This window comes from Plasmodium malariae, assembly GCF_900090045.1.
Source record: "Plasmodium malariae genome assembly, chromosome: 8".
NCBI classification, from domain to species: domain Eukaryota; phylum Apicomplexa; class Aconoidasida; order Haemosporida; family Plasmodiidae; genus Plasmodium; species Plasmodium malariae.
Genome location: NC_041782.1, coordinates 2,685,888 through 2,701,754, shown reverse-complemented (window position 1 = coordinate 2,701,754; position 15,867 = coordinate 2,685,888). Strand labels below are relative to the sequence as shown.

General features: G+C 19.0%; 3 protein-coding genes and 1 pseudogene across 3 annotated transcripts, besides 1 other annotated feature; all 4 read right to left on the bottom strand.

Annotated features, from left to right (window-relative positions):
• Window positions 1-1,099: 1,099 nt before the first annotated feature.
• On the bottom strand, window positions 1,100-2,070 carry PmUG01_08062100 (fam-l protein; the record flags this gene model as incomplete). Its single annotated transcript, XM_029004774.1, has 2 exons — window positions 1,100-1,855; window positions 1,984-2,070. 2 exons carry the CDS (start codon window positions 2,068-2,070, stop codon window positions 1,100-1,102), a joined length of 843 nt encoding a protein of 280 aa, XP_028861430.1.
• A 4,288-nt stretch (window positions 2,071-6,358) lies between these two features.
• Window positions 6,359-7,089, bottom strand: PmUG01_08062000 (annotated as a pseudogene).
• Window positions 6,359-7,089: a sequence feature (fam-m protein, pseudogene).
• A 1,615-nt stretch (window positions 7,090-8,704) lies between these two features.
• PmUG01_08061900 (Plasmodium exported protein, unknown function) lies at window positions 8,705-9,553 on the bottom strand (the record flags this gene model as incomplete). The annotated part of the gene is made up of 2 exons (XM_029004773.1): window positions 8,705-9,346; window positions 9,467-9,553. 2 exons carry the CDS (start codon window positions 9,551-9,553, stop codon window positions 8,705-8,707), a joined length of 729 nt encoding a protein of 242 aa, XP_028861429.1.
• A 3,544-nt stretch (window positions 9,554-13,097) lies between these two features.
• On the bottom strand, window positions 13,098-14,997 carry PmUG01_08061800 (PIR protein; the record flags this gene model as incomplete). Its single annotated transcript, XM_029004772.1, has 3 exons — window positions 13,098-13,259; window positions 13,390-14,829; window positions 14,974-14,997. The coding sequence occupies 3 exons, from the start codon at window positions 14,995-14,997 to the stop codon at window positions 13,098-13,100; spliced, it is 1,626 nt and encodes a 541-aa protein (XP_028861428.1).
• Between the last annotated feature and the right edge of the window lie 870 nt (window positions 14,998-15,867).

Sequence of the window (15,867 nt, the reverse complement as noted above, 5' to 3'; positions counted from 1 at the left end):
TAATATTTTTTGGTCACTGGTAAAATAAATACACCTGGAAATTACTTTTTGCATATTATAAATTTAAATGATATTTAATTTTCATTTATTAATTATACATATTTACGTGAATTCAAAATTTTATTTAATTTATTTTGTTATTCCGTGTCTAAGGTCTTTTTGTTTTTTATATTCCATAACAGTATACAATGTTAATATATTATATGTTTAATTAGTAGTGATATACATATTTTAAGTATCATATATTTCTTTTTTCTTTTTTATAAATATATGATTATATTCTCAGTAAATAATTTTCTAAAAGATGCATAATTATTCATTTGTTTTTTATAATACCTCAATTATCAATTTTATTCTTTTTATTAATTTTTTATATATATTTGTGTACAAGAAGAATATATATACTTGTGTAAATAAGACGTTCTTTTTTTTTTTTATTCTGTATGTCTTCAGTAATATATTTTATCTGGAACAACAGTATAAGATAATTTTATTATCCTTATTTTTATAATGTGACCTTTTTTACTCTAATATTGTAAATCATATTTTAGATAAAAAACATCCATATATTGCTAATATAATATTTTATATGCTATAATAAAAACAATATAGGTAATAAAAAAAAAAAAACACATTTATTGTTAACAAAAAAATAAATAACACATTTTGCTATTAATCCCCAAAATAATATTTTTATATTAACAATGTATAAAAACAAAAATTATAGTAGTTTAATTCAGTTATGAATTATCACCCATTAATAAAATTCCACTAATTTTCCTATTATACATTAATTTAATATATATAAATTTATTTTTAATGAAATTCTATTTAAATGCAATGATGTACATACTAAACCATATGATTATGTTTAGTATAAGTATCATTTTATAATACAAATTATGAAATATTAAAACATTGATAACCACAAACTAGAAACATATATTTTTTTCTTTTATGCATCAGAAAGATTATACATCGGTATGCGTAATTATAAAAAAAAAGAAATATATATACAATAAGTACATATGTAAAGGTGATACAGTTATTACCTTATATTAAAGGCTTACATACATAACAAATATACTTATTATTCATTTTACCTTGTTTTGAGTTTAATTTTTTCATATTTTTTAACTTTTTTATGGTAATAAATAATACCTGATATAATTGTAACTCCAAGAATAAAAAAAGATGTGAAATATATTAGCGTACCAAAAAAACCTCGTGTATAAATATAATAATTTTTATTACTTTCAGTTATTTGTTCCATAGGCTGGAAAAAAACAGAAACAGATCCATGCTTCAATAAATTCCGTAAATTTGTTGTCCATTCCTTTGAACATATAAGACCCATTATATAATAAAACCCATTTAATAACCCATAACCAACAGATAAATCTAATATGAGCCCTAATGACAACAACAAAAACAATAATGAAGGTATAAAAAATCGTAATCCGTATTTTTTACGTATTATTGTTTTGTACAACTTATCACTAATTATCTTGTTTTTCTCAAGAAAATTCTGATAATCAAGTTCTTTGAATATTTTTTTTTCAAAATGTGAATACTTTTCTGTTTCAAATATACAAGACTTATTTTTCATAGCTTTTCTACGATCCGATGCATTTTCTGATAACAATCCATGTGAATGTATGTTCTTTGCGTTGGTTCCTTTTTCAGTATTGTAGATATTATTTTTTTCTTTTATTCCATAATTTGTTACATCTTCTTTTAACCCTGTAATACTTTTTTCTATATTGTTCTTACAATTTGCTAAAAATCGATAAGTTCCTGTACGTAATTTTCTATAAACCATGTATCTCTCATTAAAAAATCTTTCAAACCCTCTCTAAAAAAACAATTTTTATATAATTATTATTATAAAAATATTTAATATCATGCCAAAAAACAGAATTAATAAAAATAGAATACATTTAATATTAATAATTAAAATATTTTTGAATAATATAATCATACCAGATCACTGTTAAGATGGCACATCCAAGATAAAAATACAAATAAAAAAATTTTAATAAATAAAATTAACTTAATTTTTTGCTCCATTATATATATTTTTAATATTTTAATATATTCATTAAACAAAATATTAAAATTAAAATTAAAAAAATATTTTCCTAAGATATATAATAATGTATTTTTCATTTATTTTTTCGTTTTTTTTTTTTTTTTATATGTAAATAAAATGCATATAAGTATAATGGTTTTTACAAAAGGGACAGAGAAAAAGACAATAAAAAAATATTAAAAAAGTAATATATTAAAATTATTTATATAAAACTAATTTACACTTAAATAATTTAAAATGATTTGACTAATGAATATTTAAATATATAAATTATTTTGATTTTTTTAGAATGGAAATGTAGTTAAATTGTAATTCTATCAACTCTTTTTGAAATAAAATAAAAAGTAAATATAATGATTATTAATATTTTTAAATATTAATCTCGTATAGAATAGGTAGAATATAGGATACAGATAATACAGAGAATATATTGTACTATATAATGAGATAATTGTAAAAAAATTTAACAATGTATTCTGTTAATATAATTTTTAAAACATTATATTTTGGAAAAATTGGTTATTATTCTTAATAAATATTAATTATTATAATATTAAAGTAACGGTGTTGGTAAATTAATGAAGAAATACATTATTAAGCATATTATGATATATTAATTATAGCATTCTTCCTTACAATAGTCTATAATATATTTAAAAAATATAAATAGAAATTATATAAAACGTTATATATTTTAAAGGTAAATAAATTATCACTCATTATTTTTATTTATAATTTTAATGTTTTAAAATAATTCTACTTAATTTTCTCAATTTTGTTCTTACTTATTTATATATAATTAAAAGAAATGATCTCATAATATAATAAAAGAAAAAATAATAATAAAAAGTAGTTGTTCCTCTATCAAATATAATGTTATAAGATAATTTTGTTTTATAAATTCACATGTCTAAACTTTCAATAATTATGCATACTCATATTATTTGTTACTATTAATTTATTATAACATAGGTATTCAAGTAATTTTTATATAATGGAAATGAATAAAAATTACATAATTGTAATAATAATATAATAAATATAACTATACTTTAATTTTATTGCAAATAGTTATAATACGTAATTTTAACGATCTTAATCATACAATTCTTACATAAAACAATTTTCTACCAATGAAAATGAACCATTTTTCATGAATAATCTTAACCTGACACTCTAATATATAACGGCATTTCTCATTATTTATAATATGATAACTTAATTTTTATAGATATTGTACATTTCATTCAAACAAGTGTTAAGAGAAAAACACGATTTTAAAGAATTAATAAGATAAATCACTAAATATAAAAACAAAATATGTTATAAATTACTAAAAACAGAGCAAATATTTTAAAAATGATACTATAAATCTAGGAAGTAACATGAACTTAAAAGAAAATAAAAAGTAAATATGCGCAAAAAGTAAAAAAAATAATTCATAAAACTATATGTTATTATGAATAATTTGTTTTTATATATAATTATAACATTTACTAAATTTAATATAAGTTTTCATATAAATTTTTTCACATATGTTATTTTTCTTTTTATTTTTTTCTTATATATATTTCTATTACATTTTCTATATTCCTTCTTTTTACTCTACTTCCTCAAATAATATGTTATGCTTTGCGTCCATTTAGATTTATTCAATATTATAATCTTTATGTACTATAAGTAGCATACAAAATTTATTTTTATTATTTTTTTTATATACACATCTAATTACATAAAAATGTATTTTTGTAGAAAATCCAACAATAAAACAAAAAAATATAAAAAACTATTAAACGTTACTTATTTATACAATAATTACTATAATTGGATATAATCTTAATTTAAATGGGATAATTTAGTTAGAACATTTTTTATTTGTACATTTAGTTAAACGAAGAAAAAAAAAAATTTTAAATATTATAATACTTATGTATAATAACATGAGGAAAATAAATATATATACTGCAATCCTTTTAACTTCTTTTTATAATTATAACTTTTATTTATATATGTATATTTCACGATATATCTTATTATGATTTTTCGCCATATAATACATATTGTTACAGTAATCTGAGAAAAAAACTTTTACTCTATATACTTAAATATTTATAAATATAATTGATATTCTCAAAAACATCTGATGAAATTTTATATAGAAGGGCACTTGATGTAAAATATTAAATCACGAATAACATTATGTAAAAGATGATAATATCTAGTAGAATTATTGTATTCCTTTGTTTCTATTGTTAATAGTGCAAACAGATATATTTCTTTTAATACTTTTTCATTACATATTCAAAAATAAAAATATTTTATTTTCTTTTTAAACAATCATTAGAATTAATATAATTAGATATGTACCAAAAGAGTAAACTAAATGTTACATAAAAGCTGTATTATAATATAAATTAAAGAATTTTTAATATGTATATAATTTTGTTTAACTAAATTCAAAATTATAAGCTATACCTTAAATTTTTGAATTCCAAATTTAAAGAGAAATAGACATAGAACTTTCTACTTTGTTTGTAACATATTAAAATGTATGCTCAATAAAATATCATAAAAATATTCTGTATTATGTCATCAAATATACGCTTAATATTCCTCAAAGTATGTAAAATATATTTGTACATTGTAGCACTACACTTTAATGAAGAAACTAAACGAAAATAATAGAACTTTTGCATAAAAATGTAAACTGATGAAAAATTCAGAATAAATGAAACAAAAATATGTAAAATGTAGAGTTCATATATTTAAATTGAAATAAATAAAATTATTAATAAAATAAAAATAATTAATAAAATAAGAAGTAACAACTATTCTAATTTATAGTGTACAAAAACAACTGTGTTGTCCTATTCAAAGAATACCAACACTCACATTAAACAAACGGAAAAATGAATTAATATATAATTAAAAAAAAATATAATTTAATTTCTAAAAAGCTTTAAAATATAAATTTTGTATTGCATTGGAATATTTCTTAATGTTCTTGCATAATAGAAAAGGAATATCTTGTAGTTATTAAATTACTAAATCATGGTATTCGAAGAAGAGACATGTATAATACAAATACGTTCGTTACAAATAAAATCATGTTCATTTATTAAAACATTATAACAGCATAAATTTTTTTATTGACAATATAATAAAATAATTCCTATAAATTTATTTTGAAAAATATTAATAACAATCAACAATATTTTAAAATTTGTACCAATTACAAAAATAGAGCGAATTTAAATTACAACAGATAAATAAATAATATTTATAAAAAAAAAAAAATTAAACTTAATAACTTATTTATGCCATATTCAACTTCATTAATTATTTTTATCTTATGATGATTTAAAGAACAAATAATATAGATAGCTTATTAACATAAAATTGTTCTGTATTATATATATTTAAGTAATTTTTACAAAAATTAACTAATTATATTACAAAGAATAATGATAAAACAATAAATGTTTTTAACGATCATTATATTTTAAAAATTTATAATTTTCAAGTTATCACTTATAAATAATCGATAATTAAATATGTATGTCATTTTATTATATATAATGAACTTCACATATATGCCAATGCAAAAAAAATAAAATTTGACAAAATGATATATACAGTAAATATGTTTTTTAGGACACTTATAATAAAATTTAATTAATTTATCTGTATTAAATCGTTATTTTAGTAAATGACATACATATATATATATGTATGTAAATTTACAGAATTACATTCAATTCTTTTCATGTAATACAAAAAAAGACATTTATTTATAACATTAAATCAAAAATATATTTTCCTGAGAACCTTTTCATATAATAATTTTAGATAAGAACAATATGAAAAATAAAAAAAAAAACACTTTGATATAAATATATATTATCAGTGTTCAATAAAATTATATGTATACTGTTATAATATATTAATTTTAATGACTAAATATATATTTATAGAAATATATTTTAATACACAAATGTATATATTATACCATAACATTTAATTAAAAAACAATAATTTAAAATACAAATTATAATGAAATAAACAAATTTGAATTTACAAAAAAAAGAGGGATATATAATTTTATTAATGTATATAAAAGAGACCACTTATACACTTGTATTTATATCATTTTAGAATTAAATGTATACTTTTTATGTATATCGCTGAAAACATTATAGATATCACTTCCTATATGAGAGTTCCTTACAGAAAGATATATATTCATTATTACTCATTTTAGTTAGTCATTAAAATAATTCTTTTATATTTTTCAATATTTTATAAAATCATACAAATAGCTACTATATGTATAACTGATAATATAACCATAATTATGCTAATTAATATAATATTTATACATGGTTATATTACCTCTGGATATGTGTTTGCTGAGACTTCCGCAAAATTCTTGTAAAATTCGTTTTTTTCAATTTCACTTTAAGAAATATTCAATTGTTTTTATTCTTCTAACGAGGATATTGCTATATCTAACAAGAACAAATTAAAAAATAGGAAAACTCCAAATGCGTAACTTCTAAATTTAATTTATTTTAAAGATATATTACTAATTCTCCTGTTTTTATCAGTAAAAATTATCATAGACTTTTTTTTAGATCCAATTATTTTAAAAAGGAAATGTTGTCCGTCAATCATTCCATTATTATAATCTATAATTTCTATAAAATAGTTTGCCTTATTTAATAAAGTTTCATTTGATTATTTGTTTTCACTTTTAGTTCCTTTTTCATTATTAGATATATTTTCCCGTTGTTTGACTTTATTATTTGGAAACTTTTCTTTTAACCATACATTGCTTCTATCCTTATATTGTTCATACTTTGCTAATAACCTATATATCTTGTATCTAATATTCTGCCAGAGTTAAAGTTTCCATTTACTTATTTGATAAATATACACTAAAAACACAAATTATTTATTTTTAATATGAATAAACTAACGCTAAAATATATAATAATAAAAGTAAAATTTGAAAAATATATATAATAAAAAATTACGTATATGATATTATTGTCTTACATAACTATTAAAATTGTATGTCTATGTTAGAATGATATAAGAAGCTGTTTTAATTAATATAGTTGTCTTAATTTTTTTATCTATTATATAAATATTTAATATTTTATCTTATTTAAAAAGAACATAATTTGCAATAATATAATATACTTATCTGAGTTAATACATTTTTTACCACTACAAGGTATTCTATCAAACAAAAAATGTAAAAATATTCCTAAGGAAATATTACTTTTTAATTATTTCACAATTCATAATTGTTAATATATTATATATTGTTTTTAGATATATATGTATTATAATCATTTTGCGTATTTACCAATTTTTAGAACAATGCTAATACATCTTATTTAAATATTTTTATATATTCGTCCTGCAATCTATTCCCTATTTTATAAGTATTACGTCTCTCACATGTATTATAAAAGTGAAAGATTTTGTCTATAAAATTTAAATATTTCATATCAATGATAAAATGATAAGAAAAAAAACTATCCGCCATTGCATCTAAATAAACGTAACTTTCGTAATTATATGTATCTATTGTTCTTACAAATAAATTTTTGTTTTTAAGAAAAAAAATTGCAACGTAATAGTAAAAATTAGAATAAAATTTATAGTAACCAAATAAAGAAATAAAATTTTTATTAATATTTTTTTTTTTCCAAGAATAATGAAATATTCAAATAATACAGTTTTTAGTTATTATTGTTCAAATTATAAATATAGAATTATTGTCCCAGTTAATGAAACATCATACCTTTATAAAATAAAATTTATGCGGAATAATAAATCTATATATGTTTTTAACTCTTCATTAAATTCTAAGTGTTCAGAATACCCAATTTAGCACAATATTATAAATATTTCATATTTATAATGGTCATTATTTTTATATATATTTACAACATCACATTTATTTCTTATAAAAAAAAAAGAAAACATATATAAGGTAATTTTTTTACAATAACTTCATATTATAACATATTTTTAATAAAACGCATAAAATGAGTATTAAGTCTTTTTAAGTATATATATATATATACATATGGATATAAAAAAATACATTCCATATCTTTCATCATATTGTAAATAATATACATTCATTTTTAATATTAAACGAATAAGTTATTATTTTATCTTTACATAAAAAAATATATTATGCCTATACAAAAATATAAAAATAAAACAAATTTTTAAGGTAATAAATACAAGGTGGAACAGTATATCAATAAAATCATATGAATTTCGTCTTTTTATACATTAATTTTAAGGTTCATATATATATTTTTCTAAAAAATTTTGATTAATATAGAAGTATATATATCAACCATAATATTGTTTTAACCTGATGAATTCTCTCAAACACGATGAGAAAAGAAATAAATCTTTTAAATTGACCAATAAAAATAAAAGTGTACATTTATACTGTTGAGGATCAAATTTACAATACAAATTCATGTGGATTTGCCATATTTATGTAATTATATGTATGTTTGTTATTTGGCAATAATATTTAAAAATTTATTGAAACTTATTGTTATAAAAGACTACTATTCAGTGAGAAGGATATGCCGTATTATGCAATTCACTCTTTATATGTCTTATCTTGCCATATTTTAAAATTTGTCTATGGAGATAAATCATTATTAGAATAACTATGAACACGCATATACACCCTAATATACCTAATCCAAGACCCCAATCTAATGTAAAATTTGATTCTAATTTTATATATTTACATACTACTAAAACAGCTCCTATTATTGAAACAAATAAATGGTAGATAGTTACAGCACAGATAAAAGATTTGTTTACTTTTATATCATTTTTTAAAAACAAAAAATCAGCATTTGTAAAATGCCTAACTTTATTTTTATAGTATATTTTATCTAACATCCTTTTTTCAAAATGTGAATTTCTTCTACTGTATACCGAAGATTTATTTATATTAGTATGGCCATGTTCTACTATATTATTTAATAAACATTGATTTGTTCTTTTATTTTTTCCTTTTTCTACTTTTCCATTGTTTGAAACACACATTTTTGAGTATTCATTGATAGTTGGTATATCTTTTTTCAACCGTGCAATAATTGGACCCTTTTCATGCTTATATTTTGCTAGTAATCGATAAGTTATTGTATCTAATGTTTCATCAATATTTTTTCTCCCAGCCAAATATTTATTAAAGGTACTCTAAAAAACAAATATTTATTATTCAAAAGAATATCTAATTTTATGGTAACACAAGTATTAATAAAAATAAAACTAAAAAAATGTGAATAATAAAAATATCTCTAAATAAAATCATAATACCATATCATGATGAAAATGAGATATGCAACTCAATAGGATAAACAAACAAATCCTAATATAATATGGTAACATAATCGTTTGTTCCATTTTACAGATCTTTAAAATTTAAATATAATTAATACCTAAAAAATTAACAGTCATATTATATGCTCCTAATGATTAAGGACTTTTTATTTATTTATTATAATTTTTTATATTTTTATATGAACTTAATAAAATGAATATATCCATAATTTTTTTTATAACATTTACGCAGAAAAATTAGATTATATATGAATTATGTTATTTATATTTAAAGAATAATTACAAAAAAACTAATCTTAATAAAAATAATACAATTTTAATTTATTCATAAATATATAATTAAATATATTAGAGTAATCAAATAATTTTATTTTTAAGCCATTTCAAAAAAAAAAAAAAAAATATGATTTCTCAACATTTCTATATATAGTATTTATGGAGTATATAGAACATAGATAATATAGATATTCTGTTGTACTTTATATTAAGAAAACTATAAATAATATTAACGATTATTTATTATCAATAATTATTAAATTATTAACATTAAATTATGGGAAAAGTTCTTGTGATGATATAATAACCACATAATAATATGAATAATGCAGAAAAAAATATAATTTCTAAAACTATTTCTGTCATATGATTTACAGCATTGCATTAATTAAAAAATAATATTTGAACTGTTCCATAGCCCATATTATATTTAAAAAAATCAAATATATAGCACACTAACTTGTTTAAGAAAAAATATACATTTAAATTGTAAATTGAGAAGGTACTTTTACTTTTGTAACACAACTGTTGCAAGTTTAATTTTTAATTATCATTATTTATGCATTTATTACTAGATAAATATTTTTAAACTCAATTTTTTTTTTTTTTTTTTTTTAAAGATATATATATATTGAAGTAATGATAATATAATAATAAAAAAATTTGTCATATATCTTTAATATGTTGTTTTAAACTTTAATTTCCCTATCTAATAAAAAATATAATTGTATTTTTTTAAGTTTATAATGTAGTTTATATTCTTTTATATGATAGTAAATTGATATATATAAAATAAATTAACTATTTTTTATACTTATCTGTCTAATAAAACATTACTTTTAAATTCTTATAATTATTTGAAATTAAATAATTAAACAAATAATTATTTTAATAACTCATAAATGCATATTTTATAAGAAAAAATATATTAAAATTCTTACAATTTAAATATAATTACTATAATGTATATTATAGAGTAAGTAAAATTAAGGAGTTATAGAGTTAATACAAATAGTTCTGAAATAATTCAGTTATATACAATTATATGGAAATTATAAAATATCAATCCATAGATAATTTTTATAATTAACATTCACTATCTGATAAATAGATATAGTACTTTTGTGTTTTTTTCATATTTATATTAATATTTTTGTAAAATATTAAAAATATTAACTGTTATTTCTATATACAATATTGTAATACTAAATCATATTAGAAAGTTAGCTGTAATATTTTAGTAGTCTTATATGTACGAATTTTTACTTATGCGCCAAAATTAGAAACATACATTTTTTTATTAATTATAAAATTTGTAAACTATCTTCAATATAAAAGAAAAAAATACAAAATAAAAATCCTGATGAATACTTGTAATACTTTATATATATAATTTTTTAAAATAAATATAATTCACTTATAACTGTCAACTGCAATAATGTATTGTTTTTTCTTTTTTTTCATAATATCATTTTTCGTACATTGAGAATTAGTTTGTAATTAGCATACAAAATTTATTTAATGAATGAATAATAATATAACAAGTGAATTATTGCATAAAATAAATTATTAATATATTTTTTTTTCATTATAACTAAATATTGTTTTCCATTTATAAGTTTATTACACATAATATTTATGCATCGTTTTTGAAAACATAAAATATATTTTATATATTACAAAAATATAATCTGGTTAACAAAAATATTTACTTAGAAAATTATTATGAACTATAATAAAATAAACTAATATAAAATTATTAATAACTCCTATAATCTTGTAATGTAATTTTGAATAACTTAATAAACAAATTTTATAAAAAACATATTATATAAAATATATTAAATTATTAAATCAAAATTTACAAAAACCCAAAACAAAAATATATTAAAACAGTATGTAATAAATCAAAGTAATGGTATTTAATAATTTCTTTTAAAACACTAAAAATTATATACGCAACATATATGTTAAATAAAATTACATAATTTATTTAAGTTAAACAAAGCTATTAAAATTTTTTATATATATCACTGACAAGTAAAATTTTATTTTTCTGCAGATTGACACTTAATTGACTGTTTATTATATTTTTTAAATTTTTTCATTAAATTTTTTTATAAGCGCTTTCTTTTTATTTTATAGATTATTTTTTTTTAATTATAAATTAAAAAATTTTATTAATATTGGAAGATTTAATAATATATGTTTTTTCATATAATAATTTCTGATAGAACTTCATTTAAAAATATATCTATAATTATTTTACCGAACAACAGTAATATATAATTTTTTAAGGACACTGTTTAATTTCTATATATAATTCTTACTTTATCCTTTTTCCTTTTTTTTTTTGATACCAATATTTGTAATACGGAACTTATTTTAATTCATTTTGTCATGTATATTTATTATATATTTCCCTTATTAATAACATATATTAATGAAAGCATAAATTAATATCTTTAGTATTCAACATTAATTAAGGATATATATAATAAAAATCTCATATGGTACAGAGTTCATATTATTCATTAACTTCATCTATTTATATATATAAAAGCAGTGTTCTTCAGGTGAAATATTATTTTACCAAAAAATTAAGATAAAATAAGAAAATATAATTCTTATTAGGAATACAAAACATTTGCACATATATGATAACATAGTCTTTAAACTTAATTTTCTATTTATCGATTCTTATAAAAATGAATTTACATAAGAATTACTATTTGATGCTTTACATGAATATTACATTTTGAGAAGTTCATAAAGCTCCTATTTTATTTGTTAATTTACTTGTTCTGAACTTATTCATTATATATATGAATTCAAATTTATTTTTATATCAAATATAACTATAACATATTACTTATGTTCAACTCTTTAACCAAGTATAAAATTAATTTAATAAACTATTTTTGAGTGTAATTAAAACAAACAACAACATTTTACCAATAGGCATCTGCAACTCATACTTTAATGGAGACTTAAATAAGTACAGAAAATCAGAATTAAATATATTTTTTACACGTAGAAATGATATTAGTATTTGCTAAAATTATAGTTATTCAATAAAAAAAAATTTAATAAAAAAAAAGGTATTATAAAAAATTTCTAATAATAATATTATTAAAGTGTATATAACAAAATACATATAAAACGTTAAAAACTAAATGTAATATATTTTAACTATAGTGCATTCTTTCTTGCCTTTTTTTAAATATGTCTATTTAATAGAAATGTATATTTAACTCAATTTTGTTCTCGTTATAATATATTTAAACTAAATTATTTGATATTCTCTATAACATTAATGAAATGAAGTTCATTATTCTATATTTACTACACTAAATCTCCTTCTTTCAGAATTCCTATAAGTACGTTTTATAAATCTCCTTGGTATTCTTTCCGTATTTAATTCAGCGAAATTAGTCCTATATCTTTTTTTCCTTTTTTTAATTTTACCTATATGTGATCCAAAGGGAGTAAACTAATAAACAAATCAAATATGTAAAACACATAATGTTTGATTATATTACAATTAAAACATTTTAAAATAAATTTATTATTAAAGGAAACTTATTATTTACTTATCATATAAAACGAAATTTATTATTTACTTTAAAATAAAGGAAAAAGACAAAAATTATTCCCATTACCAAAGTACTCACAATGGAAATACGAACAAAAGTGTTCTGCAAAATATTATATTTTGTATATTTTTCAGGAATTGCTTTTCCGCTTGAATTTGAAGCATAAAATGCTTCTGCCCTTTTATGGACTATAGCTTGTAAATGTCTATAATCCTTTAAATTTAATGAACTCGATTTACCTAAATTTTCATGTCGTTTATTTCTAGTTACACTTGCTAAGTATTCGTGTTTCCATGACGGGCCCCTTTTAAATTTGTAATCCTTAGAATCTTTTATTTTTGCAAAAAAATTATCTTCAACCAATTCTTCCATATAATCACACATTCCATATTCATCGTCTTCTGGTTTATTGGGTGGACAACGTAATTCTCCTTTTCCAAAATTCCATCTAAATTCATTATTTATGATTTCTTCAGATTTCGTTTTATTTATTTCTCCTTGACTACTAGGAACTTCTTGTTTTTTATTTTTTTCAGATGGAATGTCTGCTAAATATGTTTTCGATGTTGTCACCTGTACTTGCGAAGATAAACCTCCAGGAATATCTTGTGCCGTTTTTCCATTTTCAGTTATACTACGACGTGGATTGACATTTGCTCGGAATAAATTACATGACATACTACCATTATTTGATGAAGATCCGTCACTTTTCAGAACAGGACATCCAGTAAAATATATTGATTTCATAAATTCTTGATTAAATGGTGTAGAATCAGGATTTTTTTCAAATATTTTAGGTGCAATACTTTTTAGTCCACTACATCCTCCGTTATTTGTGGAATCCAATACAGAAAGGAGATTCTTTGGATCAACCTCATCACCACAGTGCAAAAAATAGTCTGGGCATGTTGATATTTTTTTCTCACAACATTCACGCTTTTTTTTATTATATAAATCACGAATAGAACTAAGATACTTTTTATAATTATTAATGTCAACAGAAGTACAAATATCTCTACTTTTAATAATATCGTAATTTGTAAAATATTCATATAAGTATTTCTCTTCCTTTTTCTGATTTAATTCGTTTAAATTTTTATGAACAAATTTATAACTACAGTTATATATCCGATAAGTTTCAGTAATAGTAGATTGTAATTCAATAAATTTAGAAATGACATCTGCTATATCATTATCATTCACACCTTTTTTAAACATTTCTCTTATTTCTTTATATATCCAGTATATATAATGTGTACAGTAGTCTTTATAGTTTCCGGATTTACCTTTTTCTGGAAAATTTTCTAAATTTCTTACAACTTTATTACAAAGATTAATACATTTATTTTTGTATTCTTTTTTTACTGAATTGAATATATTACAATTAATTCCGTATGATTCTTCACTGACCTTAGAGCCATATTCTTCATATATTTTATATGAGGGTAAACTTTTTAAAATTTCATCCTGAAAATAGAATTAATAAAAGGACGTATTAAAATAAATGTAAATACCTTATAAAGAGTATATACATTCATGTTGTTATATCAGATAAACTTTATTAAAATAAATCATATCATATTATTCGTAATATGAAAAATAAAATTATACATAAACTTCTTCATTCATTTCCATAATTGCCCTTCAACTTGACAAAGTATGTAGTAGATTTAATGATTTAAACTGTACATATATAAATATTAATGTATAAATAATGAAAAATTATTTACAAATGGAATTATTTCTGCTTTTTTATGTTGGTATTTACATATATATACACATTTCTCAATCAGAAGAATAACCTAATTTATTTAACAAAATAAATTATAATTATATAGATTTTATTACGTAAATAATTTTAACTGAAACGTAAATAACTTTGGCGTTCATTAAGTATAATAAGAAACTGTAAAAAATAAGAAATATAATATAGTGCAACTTTATAATATATACATACATATATGTAATTATTCATTATTAGCATGTGTTTTTATAATCGATAATAATATATGTAATATAAAAAGTTAAAATTTTTATTTTTAATGCTTTATATTTTTTCAAGTATTTTTTAACTATTATATATTTTTTATATTGCAAATAATGGCCACATAACCGAATTACGAAATATACCTTTTGTTGAAGCAATTATTCCATTAAAACTATATTTCAGTAATATTGTGGGTATTACAATAATCATACATGCATTATAATCATTAACCAAACACTTATTACTATAATTAAAAATATATAAATAAAAGAAGAATATAACAAAAAAGTGCCAGTGAAAAATATATAATAAATGATTTTTCATATGATAATAATATTTCTTATATTATATTTATTATAACTGTTATATGATATTTTTTTAAGTAGCATTTTTTAGTTGACTACAGATTGTTCCATTCCTTTAATAGCTATTTTAAAATATAAGTCAAGTTTTTATTTTTAATTCTATATTCCAGTTCCCAAAGTTTACATTCTGTAATTCGACTATATATATATATA